The sequence below is a fragment of the Corvus brachyrhynchos genome, unplaced genomic scaffold (assembly GCF_000691975.1).
Source record: "Corvus brachyrhynchos isolate BGI_N302 unplaced genomic scaffold, ASM69197v1 scaffold80, whole genome shotgun sequence".
In the NCBI taxonomy this organism is placed as follows: Eukaryota; Metazoa; Chordata; class Aves; order Passeriformes; family Corvidae; genus Corvus; species Corvus brachyrhynchos.
The window spans coordinates 13,374,879-13,399,088 of NW_008236769.1; the positions used below are offsets into that span (position 1 = coordinate 13,374,879).

The 24,210-nt window shown below is 37.0% G+C and overlaps 1 protein-coding gene across 4 annotated transcripts in view; it reads right to left on the bottom strand.

Annotated features, from left to right (window-relative positions):
- Positions 1–296: 296 nt before the first annotated feature.
- Positions 297–24,210, bottom strand: part of MAEA (macrophage erythroblast attacher) — a 49,675-nt gene continuing 25,761 nt past the window's right edge. For all 4 annotated transcript variants that reach the window (XM_017727763.1, XM_008645101.2, XM_017727762.1 and 1 more), the window contains 6 exons: positions 15,180–15,302; positions 12,184–12,260; positions 6,025–6,133; positions 2,978–3,111; positions 2,088–2,283; positions 297–1,684 (listed from right to left, as the gene is read on the bottom strand). In XM_017727763.1, the coding sequence (XP_017583252.1) occupies positions 1,589–1,684; positions 2,088–2,283; positions 2,978–3,111; positions 6,025–6,133; positions 12,184–12,260; positions 15,180–15,302 (735 nt within the window). In that variant the 3' untranslated portion in view covers positions 297–1,588. The remainder of the gene's footprint in view (positions 1,685–2,087; positions 2,284–2,977; positions 3,112–6,024; positions 6,134–12,183; positions 12,261–15,179; positions 15,303–24,210) is intronic.

The following is a 24,210-nucleotide window of genomic DNA, read 5'->3' on the forward strand; positions in this document are numbered from 1 at the left end:
TGAACATGAAAATAAGTTGTGGTCCTCTGACTATGCTTTGTTAGCATTCTTTAAAGCATGAAAAACCCACACCTAACATCACCCACAACATTTTATTAACAGGAAGGCTCTAGGACATTAAGCAGTCTTCTAGGAAGAGACAGAAAAAATCCTCAAGTATACTGTTCATATATGGAAAGTTTAAACCAAAAATACTTATTTGACTGAAATGCTCTGAAGAACAACGGTTAGGGTTGTTGTGTGGCATTTTTTTGGTTTGCTGGGGGATTTTTTGGCATTTTTTTGTGTGTGTGTTATTTTTCTTTTTTTTTTTTTTTTTTTTTTTAATCTTGCAGAACACTGAAAACCAACACTTGGAAGTTACACTCATTTTAAGAGAGGCCACTGTCAGAGTTAATTTTTTTTACATTTAAACACAAAACAGCTTTCTAATTTTATATAATCAAGAAATGGAAAACAATTTTTATTAACAGTCTTACATTTACAATCTTTTATTAGCTAATCAACATCAACATGCAAAAATAAGCGCTAAATACAAACCTCTACAATATGGTTTTGTTTAAACTACAATGGTTTAATTCTTTTGAAAAGTCGTAAGGATGTGTTCTGCAGTTGTTAAAATTGAACTATTAGTTTCAGTAATGAATACTATTTAGACCCTAGAATTATGTAGTCATCCTGCAAGGCATCTTCAGAAACTTCGCCCAACACTTAAGAATACCAGCTCATTGTCATGTGAGTACATTCTCAAAGCAAGAAATAAGGCAGTAGCACTAATGATTTCATATTGAACCCTATGCACATAACTAATAACTTTAGAAGGACTTTAACACTATGGTAGACTGGAAAAAGAACATTTAAACAAGCACTGGATTTTGCCTGAAATGTTCTGAGTTCTTCTTGATACTTATGCAACCTCCTTAAAATATTTGGGTTTGGAAAAAGACTTCATACTCCTTCAAACCAGTCTCTATTTGATCCTCCAGAGAAGCCACCTTGTGTCAAAGACATCAAAAATATCTTCCCATGGAAATAAGTTATATCATTCATGTTCAGGATGACTTCATCAGAGGATCATAAAGAAGGCAAAGAGGAGTTTAAAGGAGAATACATTGGTAGTATTGAGATCTTTGATAACAAAAGGGTCTTGGACAATTGTGAAAAAGAGGGAAAAAAAATGGATTTCATTTCAAATCTGTTGTAACTTTTCCCCCAGTGCAAGTGTCCATCTTTAAAGAAAGCTATCCTTTAGAAGATGAAAGTACTTTTCTTTGAGAAGAGTCCAATTTTTGACCTTATGTTACAAAACCTTAACAATCAAAATTTGTTTCTGTGTTTTTTATTCAAGTACAAACTTAAGTCATAATTCCTCTCTTTTTTTTTTTTTTTTTTTTTCCTCGTTTCAAGAGTGTTTATTGTTGCTCATTGATCTTTGGTCGCAAGAAACAATAATGCCACCGACAGGTCTGCTCCCCAAGGTGGCAGGTTTTGCTTCTTTGCCACACATTAAGGCCCCCCCCCTTTACAGGGTATGCCAAGATACACTGTGTCAAAATTCCAGCGGCACTTCATCATGTGTTTTACGGACCTACATGATGTAGACTTTCTCAGCTTGTGAGAAGTTGAAGACTTCTTTGGTTCTTGGGCAAATTACTTTGTCATCTTGACGAATAGAAAGCAGAGACTGAAAAAGAATGAAACCAAAAGATAATATTCACAACAGTAACTCAAAGCATTGCTGAACTGTTTAGGAAATGAATTTTTAATTTAAAAAAATGTTGTGGTCTGAGGTCAAAACATCTTTGCCCCCAGAAGTTATTTATTCTACATTATTGCACTCTGGAGGGAAAGATTTCCAATGCCATTTGATCTCATGTTACAAATTCACATAGTTAGGTATGTGACCATTAATATGTCTTCATTAAGAGCAATTTAAGCAGCTAAATATACAGTCCTTAAAAAAACATTACTGCAAGAATTATTTTTCTAGCTTCTGACTAAGTTTATAAGCTCTTATTTTAATCTAGCAAGTTATTCTAAACCACTGCTATTTTAGCCTTCAGCAAGCCATTGACTCCAACACTTACATTGTATCCATAGACATATCCATTTGGTAACATCATAGGAGGATTATTTTCGTTCATTACATCCCCCGAAATCTTGCAGACTAGTCGGGAGTTGGCACAATGTGCCATCGGCAGGGGCTGAGCCAGCTTGTTCAGGGATTTGCTACACACAGGGCAGTCGGGGTTTTTTGAGCTCCCATCTTCTTTATAACACTGTCTGTTAACAGCAAGTTAGGGAACAATCGCCACAGTGAAACCATAATTAATTTCCCATTGTATGGGAAATCTTAAAAGATCGTCAGCTGTGCCAACAGAGCCCAGGTGACAGAATGCACAGGAATATTTAATTCAAGTTTAATGTGTACATACAAGAATCAAGGGTTTGCTTTGTTTCTAGGAACAAGAAAGAACCACACATATCTGGCGGCCTGCACAGGTGAAGCTTCTGAGGTGTAGCACTCCAGCACCAGCCCTTCTCCAGCACAACACAGTGTGCAGCAAACCCAATAAAATTTCAAAGAATGCAGATATTTTTGAATATTCACATAAAACCTGCCAGGTAAGTTTGTGTTTCAGTGCTTAAAAACCAGTAATTGTGACCCAGCTCACTAACCCTTGCAGGCATATTCACTGATTTAAGACACGTGAAAAACAGCCAAACCAATCACAATGTTACATTTTACCTGAAAATTTTTGTTTGGGCATGCCTTCTTCTTAAACCACAATGCTATTTATTATTACCTCCCTTTAATTTAATAGTGACCAATTCATACTCCATCTGAACAACTCATGAGCAAAAATATTGAAGTGTCACATTTCTTATTTAAACTCTCTGAAAAGCATCCATAAGCCAAAAATAAACCCCCACAAGGCTTTTTTTCACTCCCAGTAATATCTGCATTGAAGGATACGGTGTTTTTATAGCTGAAAGGCCTGCCTGGAGTGTTATAGTAAAAACAGAATTGTTTCCCAGCTGATGTAGTCTGTAGTTATCATATCTAAACTGTTGGATCAGCATTCTCCATCGAGCAGGGTCCAAGAGATCCTGTTAAAAAACAACACAACTCTAAGTTGCTTTCAATCTAATTGTCCCAGGGAGCAAAAGCCTGGGAGTAGCAAACTGTGCAAAACTCACTCAAGCAAACCCATCACAAAACAGAAGTGGACCACCCCGATGCATAATGTTTAAGTAGTACCTTTTAACATTACTTTATTAAATCTAGTATTATTTAAAATAGCTGGAGCAATATTCAATCTCCATTCAATCTCCAGATGTTCTAATCAAGGTATATAAATCTTGGTGAGGTTACTTCTTCCATTTAGTTTCCTAGAATACTGGACTACTTAGGAAACAACATTAGTACTCCACAGCCTCCGAACCATTAACATCAAAAAGTCAGAATTGTTTTTAAATCACGTCCGGCTAATTCTGCTGATAATCATTTACAATATATAATATTTACAGAATTTTGTAAAAAGATTTCAAATTGAAGAAGTTGGCACAACCCCAGGTTAGAGAAAGCTTACATAAGCTACTCAGAGACAAAATTCTATAATGGTGTGTGTGTTACCTAAAAGTCAGGGAATAGTAATTAAAGACAGGATTTTTCTTTCCATGGAAGTAAGAACTAAACCCACAGGTCACAGATATATTGAACCCTAAAAGCAATGCTGTGAAAGAGTCATGTAGGAAGTGAAGATCCTTTGGAAATATACCTAGTGTCATCTATACAGGCAGACACCTAATCCTTTCTTTCTCATCCTTTGTATCCATAACCTGCACTTTGGTCATGAGGAGTGACAATATTTATTTACCTTTATATAATATTTGTCACATAGGTATTATACACATTGTAATGTATTGCATTGATCATATTGTCAACTGTGCATGCTATGCTTTGAGGGAACAAGGAGAAACAATCTGGGGACACCTTACAGCACCTTCCAGTACCTAAAGGTACTACATGAGAACTGGAGAAGGACTTCTGACAAGGCTATGGAATGACAGGACAAGGGGAATGGCTTCAAACTGAAAGAAAGCAGGGTTAGATTGGATATTAGCAAGAAGTTCTTTGCTGTCAGGGTGGTGAGATACTGGACCAGGCTGCTCAGAGAGGCTGTGTATGTCCCATCCCTAGAACCTGGCACTGCTGAGGTCACACCTCAAGTCCTGTGTTCAGTTTCAGGCCCCTCACAAGAAGAAGGACACTGAGGGGCTGGAGTGAGTCCAGAGAAGGGCACAGAGCTGGGGAAGGGTCTGGAGCACAAGTCTGATGATGAGCAGCTGAGGGAGCTGGGGGTGCTTAGCCTGGAGAAAACCATGTGGACACAGCAGATGAGGACATGGTTTAGTGGTGGTGCTGGGTTGATGGTTGGACTGCATGATCTCAGAGACCTTTTCCAACCTTAACAATTCAATGATTCTCTGGTTCAAGGACAGGTTGGATTGGGCTCCAAGAAATCTGGTCTAATGGAAGGCACAGTGACATAAGATTGTTCAAGGGATATCAAAAGAAAGTAGCTTGTTTTGCCACAATAGTAAACATTTTCCTTAAAGTCCTGAAAGAGGAAAAGCCAGAGAAAGTTCTATTCATTGGTTACAGAAGATGCTTTTTTCCTTGGATTAATAAAAATCAGTTGCTTAGAGATAGGATCTCACAAACTTTGTCACAGATTTAAGAAGAATTTACTTAAAGGCATTTTAGGAAGCCATTTATGCACAGAACTCATAGTGAAGATACTAAAGGTAACTCAAAACACGCTCTGTGATTGTATTGAACTAGGTAATTATTAGAGAATTCAAAACTTAACTTCCATAAACTAGAATGTTTTAAGTCATATCCATAAGTATCAGGGAATTTGTTCTCATTGTATGGTTGTACATGAAACAATCCTAGCCTTTTCTCCTTGTTCTCCCTCATTAAAACACTCCCCCCAAACTAGCCCTTAGAATAAAAGACAGGATTTTTATTTCCTGTCTGTTTCTTTCGAACTACTAAAATAATGATAAGCTCTATCTTACACCCAGTCTTCTAACACATCTAGCATTTATGCTCATAGCTCAGATCAAATCAAGCATGTAAAATACCAGGATCCTTCTAGGACTCTGGGATAAGCAAAGAAATTCATATTAATTCTGCGGGTTGTTCATTTCAGGGGTTTTTTGTGTGTTTGTTTTGTTAAACCATGACTTCATCATCATGTTTAGAAAATGTGTTTATACTGGCACTGCCACATAATGGCTTGGCATTTCATGGAATTCTTGTCTTGCTTTGACAACTCAACTCTTCTCTACCTTCTGCCTCCAAAGCCAAGTTAAAAAGAAGTGAATTAGCACATGACCACAGAACTCAGACTGTAGAAACAGTAGCTACCTATGAATTTTGCTTTATTTAAATTTAGATGTAGATATTACCACTAATATCTACATTAATTTGCATAATCCAAATAAATGAACACTTATTTTAAGGACCAAAAATATTGCTTTCAGATCATTCAAATCATCTTTCCTTTCTTCATGCCAATCACTGCAACAACAGTAATGTGAGAAGTAGAATTAAGAACTGCTGCTGGTGTATTAAAGCTACAGTTTTGTATGTTGAACAAGACTCTTTTTTTTTTTTCTTTGTACTTCCCCATCTTCTGCCTCTTGCTGTATATTCAATTATTGTGCTTCCAGCCCCACAGATCTCTAGTGCTGGGCTTATGGTAAGCCTAGCTCAGTGTGAATCCATGTTAATACTACAATTCCACTGAAACAATACAAATACTTTCTGGATTAATGTACAAGGACTGGTTACTAAAATTAAGAACTCTTACAAAGGTGGAATTTAGGAAGTAAAATTAAAAAAAAAACATTTATCTTGATATTATCAATGCATTTTCCTGTGGTGAAAAAAGAACTGAAACATCTGTTTTAATACTGTGTTGTAGCACTGAATTTCAAGCAGCATGTTACCTTATAGGGAGAGATATGAGTGTCTGAAGGAAAGGCCAACATTCCCATCACCTGTCGAACCTCATCCAGCTGGCTCCCCTCAGCCTGACTGAAGTGCTTTCTTGCATGTCTGAAATAGAGAATTGATACTTTATTAGACAGCCTTGTTTCCAAATCAAGTAAATTTACTTAATTATGGAAGATTTTGGAGAAAACCTCTAGATTCTGATCTAGAATGTGAACTCCAAGACTGCTCTATGTACATTTAAAGGACTTGAAAAAACACATCCTGCAAATGGGAATGCAAGAATGACTAAGAATTAGCATTTTTACACTGCAATTTCTTAGAAACCAGAATCTTTTTATAGTAGTGTGAAGTCTTGCCTCACCTAGAACTAAAACAACCATAATTATTAGAAGAAATGTCTCTGCTCATGCAGGCTCCGTGTATGACATTCCTCTGGCGTACACTCACAAGTGAGAAAAAGGCAGTCTGAACATCAGCTGTTCCAGACCCATTACACATCAAGAGTGTTCAAGTATCTGCCTTGTTTATACTGACATTTGGGGCAATGTTTATTTTGAATAAATGATTTTTTGGGAGCAGGTATACAGGCTAGAAGACAATATCACTTTCTGCGCAGAGTACAAGAAATTGTAGGGCAATGTAATAGGAAACACTTTGTTAAGAGCACTTTTTTTAGCCAAGAAAAAAAATTAATTAGAACTTTAGTATAAATTTTTATACTTTAACACATACAGATGGTAAGGGACACACACATGGCTGAAAGCTTTGATATTTGAAATAGTATTATTGTATTACCAGAAACATTTAAATCAAAAATACAAATTTTAATATTTTTCAGTAAATAGTACAAAACCACAAAATTATTACCAGATTATAAGGATATTCAACTACTTAAAAACCCTGTATGAAAGTTTCCCCAGCCTAGTCTTCCCAAGATCAGTAATTCTCAAGCTGGACTGTAAGTGTGCAGGAAAACCCTTCAGCCTTTAAGCTGCATGATTAGTTCAGCATTTCTGCTAAAAGCTCCTGCTCTCAGTGGTGCACAGATGTAGCACAGTGGGCTGGGTACGGAACCAGCATTATACTGAATATCTGGCATTGCTAAGTGTAGTGAAGTTTTCCCTATGCGGTGACTTTCGCAGAGTTTTTATTATGGAGAAGATACCAAGCCATCTCTCAAGTACTCTAGTAAGAGTTTGCTCTTTTTTAACTTTTGAAGAGTCTTTTACTAATTCCTAAATTACTTTTAGGAATAGACAATATTTTCAATATGCCCATGGCTTGAATAAGAAAACCTAAGTAAGTTGTTTCTTTCTCCAATTCTGAATTTGACTACTGCACTGAGGTCATCAATACCATGAGAACAGTCTCTTTAGCAGTGTTTCAGTACTCCCACTTCCTCTCCCACCCAAGCCAGGAAGCAATGGAAGTTATGTAGGACAGACTGTTTCCACCCAATTTCCTATGCTGGGTGAGCAATTCAGGAATGTAAACATTGTTCCCCAGGTGATTACTGTTAGGAGGGCAGAAGCACAAAGTCCCTGGCCTGAGAGAAGAGACAGCCTGGACACGCTGGAAGAAAGCTAAAATAACAGTGGAGAGCTGCAGATGAAATCAAGAGCTTTTGAAAACAAAGATTAGGCAAACCAAAAAATTCAGATCTACCAGTTAAATTACTATCTGTGCATGCATGAGAGATAAAAGGGGAAAAAAAAAATCTTCTCAAAAGAACTGATTAGAGTGCAGTTATGTTCTGTGATTGTAAAACAGAAGTGACACTTCAGTTTTCACCAGCCTGGTCAATACTGAGGTTCTCCTCCCTGCCAGGCCATCAGCCTTCCATCACTTGCAAAATACTGAACACACTGGGATGTGGTGGCTGTTTTGGGTTCAGCCAGAATGAGTTAGGTTTTCCAAAGTGACCTTGTGTTAGTTAGCCTTCATCTCCTGACTTTCCCTCCCTCCTGTGTTCTTTAAAGAAAAACAAGGAAGGTTTCCCACAAGGTCTGCATGCTATGGCTAAACTTTATCCACTGAAAACCAACACTGAAAAATTAAAATGGAGCAAGATATCTTTCAAAGGTGAAGCAAGTTCATTAATTCATAGCACTCAAATCTTTTTTAGATTGGGAGGCAAGACACAGTACTGTAAGTTTCTTGGGAATACACAACAGTGAAGTAACACCTTATTTGCTCTCATGCCATTATTCACCCCTTTCCTTGTCATTCAGCTATTTCCACCTCTGTGCAAGTGTTGTTATGCTCCTGGAGGTCTATGTGAACACTACAATGCTTAATTGCAATGTCTTTACCACCGTTAGCACATACGAGTCACTATAGCTAAAGCAGGGAGCTAAATTTTTCTAGGTAGTATTTTTAAAATCCTGACAATAGACCCTCCTTCCCTGAATCTAACTAAATTCCTGTGACATATCTAAGTAACAGGCAGAAAATTTTGTTTTTTGAATCCCAGAATGATTCTGTAAACTCTGCGAGGACGAAGTCCATCTTCTTTTGTGTGTTCCTCCAGCCCACGCAGGTACAGCTGAGCTATTGTACTTGACAAATATTTACAAAGACTTGAAGACCTACAGTTCACTAATAGTACATTAAATTGTTACAAAAGGATACACATTTGCAATGTACAGCTTATATATCTACATATGCCTGAATATAAAAATGAACATATTTATTGGACAGTAGCAATAATTGAACACAAATATAAGGTGTTATCAAGAAAGGACTTGTTCCTACTCTGATTTTTGGCCAATGCCTGAATGCCTTTATCTCAGATCCTTATGACAATCTGCAGAATTTATACTCAAAGTGCTCAAAAGTTTTATTATTTTTATACCCCTGTTCAACCCCACCCCACCAAAAAAGTAAAGTGTTCATTCATCCTTGTAGGAGAGAAGTTGACTAAAATGATAGACTGTAGCCATTTTCTCCAAACTTTGCCCACCATCAGCTCTTATTTACTCCTTTTCATCCTTTGTAGTCCTAGAACAAGAAGTGCACATGATGTTTTGTTGAGCTTTTAGCTGAGAACTTTGTGTCTCTCTGGCATTGCCTAAGAGCAAAATATCAGAATCCTGTCAGATTTCCCAGAATGAAATTAGTGAGAGCTCCTAAAGTGTGAAATTGGTGTCAGTCATTCATTGTTACTGTAGTAGGTACAAATTTGACAAAAAACCCTAGAGACTGAGAGTTAAAGGCTAATGATATTAGCAAAAAACTTTGTGTTATATTTAAGCTTAATAGATTTACTCTTTCTATTCAAGAACAGTTTTTTACATTCTTGAAACTTGCATTTTCAAGGCTACTCTGATAAGGTACCTTAGAGGAAAGTCTGTTTGTACTCATTCTAAAAAGCTACACAAATTCAAACACTTACTTAATAAGATGTGTAATTTCAAAGTGCACATCAATTTTAATGTAAAAGCAATGTCGCTTCAGAGGTTCTCAGCAGGCAGCAGAAGCTTTCAAACTTATTTAAACACCAGCTGCGTTTCAACAAAATGTCAGTTCCCCCAGTTCCACTCATACAGGAAACTCCTTGGTAAACAGCCTCTTTCTTTGCTTTCTAATGGATGCCTGACCTATTTATTGCGCCATGGACACAATACTGAAAGAATCCTGCTGCAGGCACTTAACAGAAGCAAGCTAATAAAACCACAAGTTGCAAGGGTTTGCTAGAAGCAATGAGATTTATGCCACACCTCCCCAAAATGTATTCCCTTATTCATTACTTATTTACTTTGAAACAAAGTAGAACACAATGATAAAAGCTTACATTTTTAAAGCCACACTATGGAAAGGAAGCATTGAGATGTTGAAGTCTGAATGTACAGAATAATCAAAACTCATCTTGCTAGAAAGGAGTAAATTAAGATACAGAAAGACTTCCATAGCTCCTTTTCCTTTTACAATTGGTTATGAAGTTAAAGCAGCATTGCCACGACTGGCAGGTTATAATTGCCAAGTATAAAACGTATGTCAACCCTGAATTTCAGCAGGTATATGGAATATTATATGGAATATGCACATTTCACCCTTACCAACACTCAATAGGGATAATAGGGATGTCTTGTTTGCAATATAGACAGGAGCTCTAAGTTGTAAACCTCAGAGACTTCAGGAATACAGGTTATTCCACACAAAGCATGCTGTGTCCTCTTGAGGGCTGACAGCTTGCAAATTTTACCACTTCTGATGTGGAAGAGGGACGAGAGGGAAACAAATATCCAGTAACAATAAAATACAGAAGGACCTTATCTGCTTTGTCCCAGTTCTCAGCCTATTTCCTTATTTCAGCTCTGTGCCTGCCCTCTGGTTTCCAAGCTACATAAGGAAGCTGTAGCTCAAAGAAAATAGTTTTTAGAGCATGGACTACTCATTGTTAAGATGCATGACTGCACACTTGGCAAAGAAACAAACTGAGAATAAAGCTAAAGGCACAGTATTCATTTGATATAAAGAGCACCATGGGCTTCAGAAGACAGACAATGGAGTTGAGTCTCTTTCATCCTTTTCTTAAGTACTTGACAATTCCTTAGGATTTGATAATTCTATCAAAGGGTAAGTGCACATATCTAAATGCTAGCTTGTAGGTTTTGTTTTTAATTATTATGTTTGGTTTTAATTATTAACATTAAAATTAGCTGGAGTTTATCAGATTGCACATTTGCATTGGCTGGGACCAGAGCAAAGACAATTTAAGTGCAAGTAGGGCAAAGTAGGAATGATATTAGCTCAAAGCAAGCCATGCTTTGAATGAAATTAAAAATAAAACCTGAAATTAACCCTAAAACTTTGCCCTGCAGGAGAGCTTCTCCATCTACACTTGGGAATATGCTAGAATGTTTTCAGTCTGTGCATACATTATGATACTTTTCTGTACATCTGTGCTGCTCTGACCAAAATATCAGCTCTGCCACAAATGTAAGTTTCAATTTCTGAAGTACCTAGTTTGGGTTTAAAGGCAGCAGAACTTGCAACTTCCTTAACATAGAAATATTATGTGGCAACAGTGTTGACATCAGGATGCATCAGCAAAGCTTCAGGTCTGGCCATGAACTTCTCACCTCTCTTTAGGTTTAAATATTCTTACAAAAAAAGAACTCGCTGTGAGTACTCCCTCCCTTGGGCACATGTAAGCTCCACTAGCTCTGCCAGCTGCACTGTACTTTGGCACTGGCAAGGTCACTGCTTATCAAATTATCAACACATTTCTTTGTCCCAGTATCAAAATGCTGCTTATTTCAGCATGACTAGTTTCCTGTGTTATCCTGGAACATTATTTCGCCTTAAATCAGGACCATTAACTCAGATGTATAAATTGCTTCATGTGCTGGTACAAAAAGTACTGTCAGAAAAACTGTATTGTGGTTGAAGTCAGGCAGTGCTGAGGTGTGACTCCACTTCTGTTACTGATTCACAGCCCCACTGGGGGCTGTTACTTTCCCCCTGCAGTCCCCACTGAACTACTTCAGAAGAGGTGAAAATGGATATTGAGTTGGTTTCTTAATTTGGAGCCAGAGGAAGGGAGTGAGGAAAACCTAACACAGCTCATCCCTCTCCCACCCATGACCACACAGAACTCTAAATTAGGCATCAATACAGGAGGTGAACCCGGTCTTGCAAGTAACTTGCAGAATAAAAAGTTTAATGAAGATAGCAAAGCAGAAGAGAATTCAGTCAAAATAGAAATGTTAAAGCTTTAGATGAAGGTTTCATTAACCTTTTAGTATTTTTGATGATTAAAACTGTAATGAATTGCCATGAGAAGCTAGCTGTACCTTTTGAAAACTAGTTAAGGGTGAATATATATTTACACATTATATGCCACCAGAAAATCCATTTACTTTTGAAAACAGGTTAATTTTCTAAAACTTGATTTTGAAGAATAGGAAGATGCAGAGTTTCAGTGACAACATCAATTCTTTAAAAAGGCACATCTGTGGAATGGCACTTTGCCTTTAAAACAAATTCAAGCCCATCTTAAATCCCAAGACTGATGACAATACCAGGCGAGACCCTTCACAGGCTTTACAGGGCTTCTGGGTGTTGCAACAATAGTCACATGTTTCTAATGAAGCATAATACCATCTTGTTAAGAAAAAAATTGTTTGGAAAGCATCCTAATTTCATACCTCACAGCATCCAGTCTCTTGTTCTGTCGAATGAGTTCAATGAACTCCTGAATCCTTAGGCTGAACTCCAGACAGCTCTGAGATTAAAGACAAGACAGGGTCTTAGATGGTGCCAAAGTTGCACCGCGTGGTTTGTTAACGACTGTGTGTGCACAATAAAAAAGAAAGTGTTAATAACATGCAACTTGTTTGCTTGCTTTTAGGCATTCATGCAAAAAAAGCTGAAATGCTGACTCTACAGACAAAATCAGCAAAGAAATCCCTAAAAGCAAACAAAATCCTCCTCCTCTTGCCTCCCATCAGCAGGGACAACTTTTTCCTAATGACTGAAAGCATTGTTACCTGAGACACAAATGAGAGTAATAGGTGGTTTCTTTTTACTTTCTTACAATTTAAAGTCGTAGACTCAACAGTAGTTTGGGGCTATGTCATAATTTAGACAGGTCTACCCAGAAGACTCCAAGGAAGAAACAAACCTTTGAATGTTTTTTAAAAACCCCAATATTAAAAAAAAAAACCAGCACAAAGTTTAAGTTGCTGCAATGCCCTCCCTCCCTTTCTTCAAGCTTCTATCCCACTCTTCTTGTCAAACATCTAAAAGCCATGCTGGAAACAAGTCTCAAACAAGAAAACCAAGTGGCATTTACCTGTTTTGGGAAAAAGGTAAAATTTGAAGCCTAACGAAGTTGACAGTGTCCCTTTAAATCAAATTCCATCACCAGTTCACAAAATCTATAAAAAAACTTTGAATATGTGGAATTAAAAATAAAAAGATTCTCCCGCCTCCCGTAAAAGAACAAATCACTATGCTTCTTTACAGGGACACAGTCAACTGTTTTATTACCTTACGAAAATAATGAAAACCCAAAGTGCTCTGAATCATGTAAAGGATTTTTACTCCCTGAGTTCCTCCGCTCCACTTGCTGAGCGTTTTTTTCTTTACCCATGTTTCTAATGAATAGTTGCCTTTTGTTTATTGTCCATCAGCATAGTCATATCAAAATTCCTCAGTGACTTCAGTAGGAATTTGAGCAACTCCAAATTTCTATCAGTTAGCTGCCTGGGGTGACTAATGCACAAATTGCAACAATTGCTTATTTAAGATTTAAAACATAAGCCATTTTAACATAAAAATGATGCATTCTGTCATATGTTAAAACTCACTTGTTTAAGGAACAGAAAAAATTATTTTCCAACTATGCATTTTTCTGTATTCAAGCCCAGATTCAGCAGAAAATGATACTGAGATTTTCAATAGGACTATTTTAAAGAACCTTGATATCCAAATCTACACAAATCCCTCATCTAGAATTTTAAAGAAGTTTGCTTCCACTAAAAATCTGATCAAGCTTTTTAATGGTTAATGATACTGAATCCCAGGGCTTCCTATTTTGCTAAGACGTTTCCATAGCAAAACCCACATGACAAACACATGAATTTTCAATTAAGGTGCAAGCCAATGGCCCTATGGGTTCTGCAGAAAAGTGTAACTGAAGCAGAGAGTCCTAGACAATCAGATGATGCATTCCAACACTGTATACCTTTTAACAATCCCGCAGCAGCTCTCAAGATTTCAGATCACTCATATCTGTAAAGATTACATGACTGCCTTCCCAGGCCACCAAACACTTCAGATTTTAGATAAGGCTTGCATTCAGGTAGGTGGTGGCTGGGATTTTAGAGCATTAACACTGATGAGTAGCTAAGCAACTAGAAGCAGAAGAAATGTTTGTGTTTTAAAAAGAAGCGTAGTAATTTATCTTCTTCCAACTCTGATCTTTCACAGCCTTAGCTTTGGTTTTTGTTTGATTCAAAAAGAAACGAAAAAGAAAAAGAAAAAAGCGTAAGGCTTGCAGAAATAGATTTTTGTTGTAGTTCGTTTTTCAAAAAGAGGATGGGGAAGATTTTTCCCTTGCTTATTGCTTGTTGAAAATTGGTGATGAAAAAGTAAAATGTTCAGATTGTATTTCTTACATTACTTAACATTTTAAGATTACACGAGGGGGATTTTTTAGCAGTATCATTATGCAATGTGGTTTACATACCAATTCTGGTTTTCCTTTAATGGTTTCCATAACAAGACCATCATTTTCTCTAGAGTAATCACTGGCCGATTTACTTCTGCATCCCATCTTTGGTTCGTTCTCAGTTTGGTGCCCCTGAGTGACAGAGAATGTCACTCTTTGCTTATTGTTAAGTGCACTCAAACATTTTTGGTTAAAGAAAGTGCTTAGTTTAAAAAAATAAGACACAAACATCTTTGAGGGAGGCAGGGATTTTGGTTAATATCAGTTAAAAACAGATTTCTGCAAGCCCTATAAAAGATTACAGCATGTTTTGAAATGCATAATTTAGGAGACAAGGAAATTTAAACTGACTGCATAGCAACAAGTACACAGCATGTTCAGCTCATGGTACTCAATGGCTTGGGGAAGACTTTTTGTGTTTATTACTTGATTGGATTCCAGCTTTTGTTTTTGAAAAAAACACATTTAGTGTGTTAGCAAGTTAGTTCTTTACTCTAAAGTTTTATCTTCTTATATTCAACAGTTAAAAATTACTAAAATCTGCATGAAATTTCTCTTAGATTACCAATTAATCTCGTTTGTAAGACACCTTCACATATAAACTGAATTATAGTCTCACCAGGATGTACAGAGTTATAAATGTAAGTTTACAGGCATCAAGACACTACGTATTTCTGCATTTATTTGTTTACAAATTACACCAAACCGAGTATTGTATTTTACTTGAGCGTAATTTGTTGAGACAACACTGAATCCAGATGACCTATCACTCAGTTCCAGGTTTGACATTTCTGAGCCTGTTTAGCTCCAACTACCTATGCCTTTTAAGAAGATTTTTATACCTACTGTCCTTACTTTTATACAAGACCTTATTCAAGACCTGTAGTTTAAAACAAATTAACCACATCCAGCACCCAAGTAGTTTAGAAAATAGTTTAAGCAAAATGTGAACATGTTGCATTTTCATACCTTCATTTTTCTGAGTCTGGATTTGTTGTCATGACACCAAGCCAAGCAAGTCATAGTCTCTTGTCTCTCCAATGACTCTTCCACTTCTTTAGCAGTTAAAAACATCTCAATATTTACCAAGTCCTTCAAAAAACAAAAAAGGAAAGAAGGTCTTGTTAAATTGTACTCATACTTGACACAGCAATTCTTCAACTTAGCTGGAATACAGAGATACAAAAGACTTTGTTCTCAAGACTTCTGGTTTTTAGAATTGTTCACTGTAAAAAGACATTACAGGATATTTCCAAGGACTGAAATGTTCTGATAGTGACAACAGCTCTCTGAGTCTAGTTACATAACAGAACTAGAACAAAAAAATAAAGAAAAATATTAAAGATTATACCTAGAATCTTGCAGACTTTTATGCAACTGACATGCTTAATACCACAAATATTACCACAGCTCTAGTGAACAAAACCATTCTCAGAAATAAGATGGCATTGTCAGCTGTCAGAACAGCTGAATATACTTAAGTCTTAGAAGTTCTACCTTCTGTGAGACAAAGCTGAAAACTAGAACTAGCATCAGCTATATCACATTCACATCTTACATTTCATTAGCCAGTTTTTCCTTATCAATACAGGAAGTCTAATACTATTGGAAAAGTGAGTAAATCATGTTAGGGTTATCAGAATGGTTATCTACAGAAACTTAAAACAAGCCATATGTATTTCTGAAGTGCAGCAGAACTTGCAGCTTTTACTAAATCTTTCATTACTTGAAATTTAAAACCAAAACATTAACATTTATTCTATAGGTTGTATGATCATAGCAACAAAACCATTTATCACCAAAAGAATAAAGGGCCTCCCGCAGCTCTAGTGGTATCAAATCCAGGTAAGTCAGACTGCGCTCAGCATTCAGACAGCTAAAAGTTTACAGAACACCACTGAGATTGGACTTTAATGGACTCTTCCCATACCCTCAGGGATAAAAAAAATTAATGTATTTTAGCAATGTGTTGGCAAATGGACTGAAAGAATGCCAACCTATTCCACAACAGTATTTTTAAAGTATTCCTACAAGAACAGGAGAATCTTTTTGCTGGTCTGAAGTTTTTCTGATTATATGCTCAAGTGGAAGAAAAGTGCATCACTCCCCTGTGCATGATAAGGTGACCATATAAATACCTCTTGCCCATTAACTCATCTGTGTAAGTAGCTTGACATATAATGCAGTCATATTAATTATCTTGCTTGCATTCCATACAGCTGCTGAGTGGAAAGACAATTCCATTTAAGTTACAAACAATAACATCTCCATATACCCCCTCAACCTTATTTGAGCTATGGGCCCTCTTAATGAACAGCATTTGCTTTTACACCAAATTAAAGCAAAAGCATTTTCTTTTACATCAAAAAAGGACTGGATCTGCTAAGCAGAAACAAATTACTGGTTTAATCTCATTTGTTAGCTTTTTATAGTTTAAGCTTCATTACCAAAAAAAAAAAAAAATAAAGAAGCATAAGGGCAGCATTTGTTACAAGCCCATGAGCTGGTGAGAGAATCCCAGCTATCTGTATGTATCAATCAGGTGTTAGTATAGCAGCCCTCTACTACGAGCAAAAAGACTGCGATTGCTGCCGAGGCAGACAAAACTCTTAAATAAAAAGAGAACTTCTACATTGCTTTTAAAAACTTAAAATGAAAAAGGTTCTATTTAACAGAAATGCTAATTTGATTTGCTGTTGCCAAAAGAAGTCAAAGCTTGGCAGCCTTCTCTATTAAATAGACAGTATGTATCCAGAAAACAGAGGAGAACATTTTAAATTAAAAGAGTTTCTTTCAGAACTAACAATTACATTTAAATGGCACCAATAAATAGGATTTTCTTCTCTGTTGACTCGATAGAAAGTTAAGGAACAATATAAAAAAGGCATTAAGAAATCCTTTTGTAGAGACAGAAACAGCTTTTGCATTTGATTAGATGTAGTTAGAAGTCTTAATCCTGCAGACTGATAACCACAAAAATACTAAGACACAATTAGGCAATAAACCTTTAAAAACCCCACATGCCACACGGGTTTTTTTTATTCCAATCATACTTTCCTATCTTTTCTGGTGGTGCCTACTCTTGGGGCTTCTTCCTTAGCTAGGACTAAGGAAACAGAAGAAAGGAGTATCAGAGGATTAACCGGAACTAGTACAGCTCTTCTACACAGGCCAGTCAAGAGTACTCCTTCGTCTGCCTCATCTTGGATGGACAGGAACCAGTTTAGCATTCGTAGTAAGTATCTCATGTTCCAGTCAAAAAAATCCTCATTAAGACCCCAATCCTGAATAGCTTTCTGAAAGTATTCTGCAATTCAAAGTACAGGCTGCAGACCATACAGAAACATTGTCTTTCTCAGCTCCCAAAACAGGATTAAGATTTAAGAGGCTGCTACAAAGCGCCTCACTTATAAAATTTACATATAAAATTGACTAAATGTAAATACACAATTTTAGAGAAATAGTGCCACTTGATTTTGCAGGTGCAGAAAAAGCAGAAGCAAGAAATCTGTTACCACACACTCCCCCTCAAAATGACACAGTATTCAGCACCATGGCAAACGTTTTCTGAATTGTATATAAACTAAAAAGGAATTCTAACTCCTTAATTACCCTCTTTACAACACTAACGTCTCTCTTCATTTCACACTTTCAGCTTTCAAACTGGAACAGGGGTTACAATACTTTCCTGCCAGTACTGCAGAACTAAGGAGAACCCGACCCTGCACACAGATTATTTCAGTGCTTTGATCCAACCATAATTCTTAGCACAGACTTTCTAGCCTCCTTTATATATAACTTTGCCTAAATCACTTGATTACAAATACATAATACCTGAGGTTGGGCAGGAATACTGATCTACATGAACCTTTCATTTAGTTCTACAACTGTACTGGAAAAGTCTCATATGTCTCAAGGAGGAGAACTCACTCCATTAAGTATCAGCAACAATTACCCACTCAAGGAGGGAGCACAGTACAAACCAGGAAGTACCACCTGGATTTTACAATTTCTGCTTTAAAAAAACAGTACTGGACTAAAGTAAACTAGTTTCCCGTCTATACAACAGTCAATAACCAGGTATCAGAAGGGTAACTATTTCAACACTGGGTGAACTTTATCATAGAAGAACTATTTAATTCCATTACAACAGTGAAAACTCCAGAGAAAGACATTTATTATTAGAGAAAACTGCACATGAAGGCTGAAGACACTTTAGTGAAAGCAGAGATACTTATTTAAACAAGAATACAGCTATCCATCACCCTGTGCTCTGCCTGATTTACATATATATAGCTTTTAAAATATCACTGCTTCTTTTTAAGCTGCAAGTGCCTCCAGGGAGGGAGGTTACCAACCCTATGATTCTGCACAGAACTCCAATTATTAGGCATAAAATACTATGAAGAATGAGGATGCCTTTATGATGATGATTACTAGATACGTACTCCTGGCCAACATAAAAGCTGTATCCTATTTGTTCAGATGGGTTCTTAGTAAAGAACATCTCAAGCATGTTTATGCACATCCCCTCCCTCCTCTGAACAGCTTTTGGACTCTCTGGTAAGCATGAGCAGGAGTTGAGGGGCTGAACTCTCAGGGCATCTCACTCCTTGCCAGGGTGCTCTCCTTAGCAGGGTCTTGTTTTCAGGAGATTCCAGCGCCTGCCCTCACTGGAGGGAAAGGCTGCAGCAAAAGTGAACACTAGTCTGAAACACCAAAACTAAGAGAACAACAAAAATGGGTCCAGAACTTAATGAATTTATGTGGCTGCGTTACAGAAAAGAAGAAATGATTCACAAAAATACAGTGAAAGTTTTGAAGAATAATAGCCATGAAATAATGAGAAGGTATGTATAAAGGCAGCAGGGTAATTTAGTTTAACTGGCAGATATATAAGCTTCACATGAATTTAAAATTAAATACAGCTATGTCTATTATAAAGTTGTGAACCAAACTGGCAAATACATATCAAAATGTGAATTTAAACTGAATTTAAAGCCAAACAAAGGCTGTAACTTTAGATAGTGCACAATTAAGGGAATTCAGCAGTGAATTGGAAAAAAACAGAGATCTACATGTGTGGCTCCAAATTCATCAAGAAAACTGCTCAGAATTTTCATCACCAGATGCAACAAAAATAGCAACTTTGCATTAGATCGTAGGTCAAATAGCTTAGAAAGAACAAAACCATCTTTTCTGCAGTAGCAAAATAACTACAGAAATTCATGCAGTGTTCACGTGAGGATTTTTATGTAACATTTTAAAATTTGGAGCAGTCAGGTCAAGTCATTCCTCTCCATTGGTCTCCACTCTGCACATGAGCTGAAGTACTTTTACTCTATGAGATCTCCAGTCACAAGTCTGCAAAGCTATCAGAAGGAATGTGTGATAAAATCCCTTATAATTCATATGAACATTTATGTATTAATATAAACCCCAGAATATTTCACATATGAAATGTGAATCTTTAACAGGGCTCAAAACCAACCAGAAATGACTACTAGAACACACAACATTTGATATTTTCAAATCTCCCATAAGCTATTCTCAAAACAAGATTAATTTGTCAAAAAAGAAAAGTTAGGCTTAAACAAGGTAAAATAAAATATTTGATTCAGTGAGAAAAGGCAGCATTTTGTAGAAAAGAAAGTTTCCTCAGTGAAAAAAGCATCTCTCATAAAATAGGCTATTTGTTGTATAAAATAAGCAATTCATAGTATCATAAGATGCTGTTCATGTATTTTTTTAAAAATGCAATTTGTTTATTTTTAATTGCTTACTAGCATCAATATGAAATTGAAAATAGGCCAGTATGCCTCAAGCTATCAGTGGCTCATTGCCAAGAGTATGTACCAGTAACAGCTTTAATAAGATTGACTGTCTATCTATACACATTACATGCATAAGAACACTACCCTCATAAAAAAGCCTTTGCTGATGCACTTCAGCCTTCAGCAGCATGGTAAACTACTTGTATATGAAATACAATAAACACTTAGATCACTCAAACAACAACTTCAGAAAAAGCTGTGTTAAGCTTTTAATGACTACTCACATACTCTCCACTTGCAACACAACCTTCCGTATAATTTAGTTCTATGGAAGTGAAATAGAAATGTAGTAATGAACAGTTACAAACAAAGAGGTCAATTTAGTCTTCCACATTAATATATTCATTTATTATAATTTCCCCTGTGACGAACACACAGCAAATCCAGGCATCCTCTCAGGCTGTGATCACTGTTACACAATTCAGGGAGAAGGCAAACACAAGGAGCTGCAAGGTAAGATGACAGGAGCAGCTGGGAAAGAAGAGGTCAGTGTATTTCCAAAGTGAGGAAATACTGACAGAGGCATCACTTGGCAGGAGCAGGAAGCCTGGAACACACCACAGTCACACACTGCCTACTTGAAAACATGTGCAGGAAGGAAAAATGAGGTGCAAGTGAAGAGTGGGACAGTGCAGGTGGTTTTGATGGCAGTAACATGAACTGGGACTACAATCCAATTCCTCTGCCCCTATACAAGGGCAGGAATAAAAGGCTGCTGGAGTAACAGTTTCTTCAAAGTCAACACAGGGTATGTATGAACTGCACTGACATTGAAGGGAGACACAAATTAAGAAAATAATGGCATAGGTGGTGACAATACAGCAACACCACAATTACTGAAGACCAGATAAAGTGGGGCACAAATTAACAGTAAGAGGCCTCCTTACTCTCTGCTGATAAAATAACATTGTCTGAAGTTCATTAAGCTACTATTAAGTGTTACAATACTACACACATTAACAGGATTAGAGAGAAACTAAACAGAGTAACTGACAGAATGTCCTACTCAAAGCCACCAGCAGAGCTAGCTACTGGGGAAAAATGCAAAGACAGACAGCCAAACCACAGATTCACCAACAAAAGAGCCAGAAATGTTTTTGTCTACAAAGTAAACACAGTACCCATTGTGTACAGTCTAGCTTTCACATGAGAGCATCTTCCATACCCTCAGCATAGTACAGACCTTTTAGTTCTGCCTGGTTATTTTTGAAGGATCCCAGTATTTTACACTTAGTGTCTGCCAGAAGAGCACGGTCTTTATATAACATTAGAGGATACTAGTACTTTTGTTAATTGGTTCTAGTGATTAATTCATCTTCTAAACTTGTGTCCAACTTCAATTTTTCTGACTAGATTACAAAACTCCTTGGTATTTGACCTCTGCTCTCACACCTACCGAAAGCACCCATCCACAACATTTTCCAGTCATCCTCTCCCTCCAGTTTTTCCAACAGCTTTCTAAAGTATGGTCACCAAAACTATACATATTCTGGTATTGACAGCTCCAGAGCCAAGCAAAAAGAAGTGTTTCATCCACCTTCTTTTGCTCAAGGACATAAGCTGCTTGGAAGAGCCTCAAGAGTTGGAGCAAGCACTAGAGGTTGGTTATTAGCAATCTGTTTTCCCAATGCATCCTCTGCTCCTGCCTCAGCAATTTTTGCAGCTCAGCAAATGGCTGCACCTTTACCCACCAGCACATTACACCACGCTAAGTACAGTAATAAATGACTACACTACAGTAGTGTAACAAAGCCTCTAGAGCTTAATATGCATCATTGGGCAGAAAAACAGCGCCTCGTTTTCTGTCACAGCCTCTTCTAGCAGAGAAAAGGCACCCAATCCTTTGGTAGTGGAGCACAAGCCCTACAGCTGTTGTCCATGCAGGCTCAGTCTGTCTTAGCAGCTACACACATTCTCTAACAAAACATTATCCTGTCATCAAATGTAGTAGTAAGAGCAAGCGTTAAACGTGAGGTAAGATTTACACTTTGAAGGAATGTCTGGCAGGAAGAAAAGACAGTAAGAAGAGGCATAACCCAAATCTCTTCTACTCCTGGGCAATCTCCAGGTATGGTAACACCATTCCCCGTTTAGATAAAATTTCAATTCAAGAACTTTTCTTGCATCACCAGCATTCCAGACTAAGTATTTTGTAATAAATTAGCTCAGTTGTGATACAGTACAGGTAACCCACTCTGTCTAAACGGACTGAAAAAAATATGATGTTCAACATCATAGCACAATTCATGTTGTTGGCTTTTGAAGTGTCAAATGATTTGTAATGAGGAAGTTTGTTATTCTGCTTCGATCTTGACTATTTCACATTTACATAATTCTAATTCCTCAAGATGCTTGAGACAAACTGCAGATGTAAGGCTGTGCAGGAACTGCAGCACTTTGAAATTCAGATGAACACACCCAGACGTTCATTATACCAATCTACTCAAAGTTGCCATGCCTACGCGAGGTACAGCCAAAACACATTTAAAGGAGTTTCCGAGTAGCTCTCTATAGACTGGTACTGCAGGGAAACTCCAAGCAGCACAAGCTAAAATCCTCGTCCCTTTAAATCAGTCATGCTAGTTTAGGAGCTCCTTCATACACAGTTTTTCTGTAACATGTCTAGTGTGGGAACAGCGAGTCACCAGAGAGGGACACAAATAGCTCCTGGCAAAAGACACCTTTTACCATTCAGCCTGTATCTGGAAAGTCAGCTTGGCTATGTTCTGCATGACAGTGAAGTAAATAATACATTCAAGTATTATGCTGAATATTATTTACCTATTTAAAATCGAATTGTTATGAATATAAATGTGTTTTGATTAATTACTTTAATACATGTGTGTGTTTGCCTACAAGCCATTCTTGGACTATGCATCTTAACAAGGAGGATTTCTAAAGGTACATTTGTATGATTGTTAGAAGAAGTGTTTATTCAGCTTTTAACTTTTTTAGTTAAGAAGTAATACTGCTTCTTTTTGTGATGCTCAAATGTGCAGGTTATTTTCCATCTCCCATTTTCTGAGAGAGTCATCAAGTAGAAACAGTTATTCAGGGAACGGATTACATCAAAAATAGCAGCTTCAGTAAGATTTTGCCCCGTAGCAGATGGAAATCCTTCAGCAGTATTCTACTGAGGTGTCAGCTGAAGGGTCCATATCACAGTGCTGAGGAACACTTTTATAAAGCAAGAAAAGATTTAACTTTGGGGCTGAAAAAAGAAACACTGATATAGAATAGGAAAAAAGAAGAGATCAGGTACTTGGTCGAAAGCCATGAAACTTGACTTTAAGAATTCAAGTTTCTCTTATACCACAGGACATCAAGTAAGATTTCACAGCTTTCTGTAACAAAACTAAGACAGTGGAACACACTTGAATCTGTTGCAGGTATCTTTTCTAGTTAGGCTAATCCCTCCAAAAACAGTTTTGCAAGAACTGAAGCTGCAATGATGCAGTAGAAAAGACTAACTGGACCAAACTGGAGGGAGAGAAGAATGGAAGATAATCAGCTTTTCCAGTGACTACTATTCCTTATTTAAACAATTTTTTTAAAAATAAATGTATTTACTACTCTGAAAGACAATTAAATATTTTTAGAATGGCTTTTCAGTATTTTCCTTGTTTTGATATTCTCCAGTGAATAATCATTACCACAGATGTAGAAGTTCTGCTCAAGAAGAAAAACCATTGATAGTAACTGGAGATCTGAAGTCCCACTTCAAGAAAACTGTTATCTTTTTGGGACTGTGTCAACTGTCCATACTGCTTGAAGTGTCAAGAAGCCCTTCTAATACAGACCAATGTTGACAATGGTCACATGTCTAGACAAAACTTCAGAAGTCAATGCACTACTCAGTTTCCTCTCCCCCAATTCTCAAAAGCAGAAAGTACATTGTGGTATGAATGCAAAGGGCTAGTTAAGTATCTTTGAAGGATGATACACATACTTAATTACTGATCTAAGAACATTAATTGGCAGAACTTTAATTGATATGCATAATCCCTGATTGAAGGTAAAATTAACCAGTTTTAAGCTATTTAAGAATTTTTTCAACTCAAGCATTCACCTGCATTACAGTGTCACTGCCTACCCTGCCCAGGGATGTAGTAGCTCTTCTGTTCCTCAGTGAATTATAGATTTTTAAATCATTTGCTCCCTGCCCC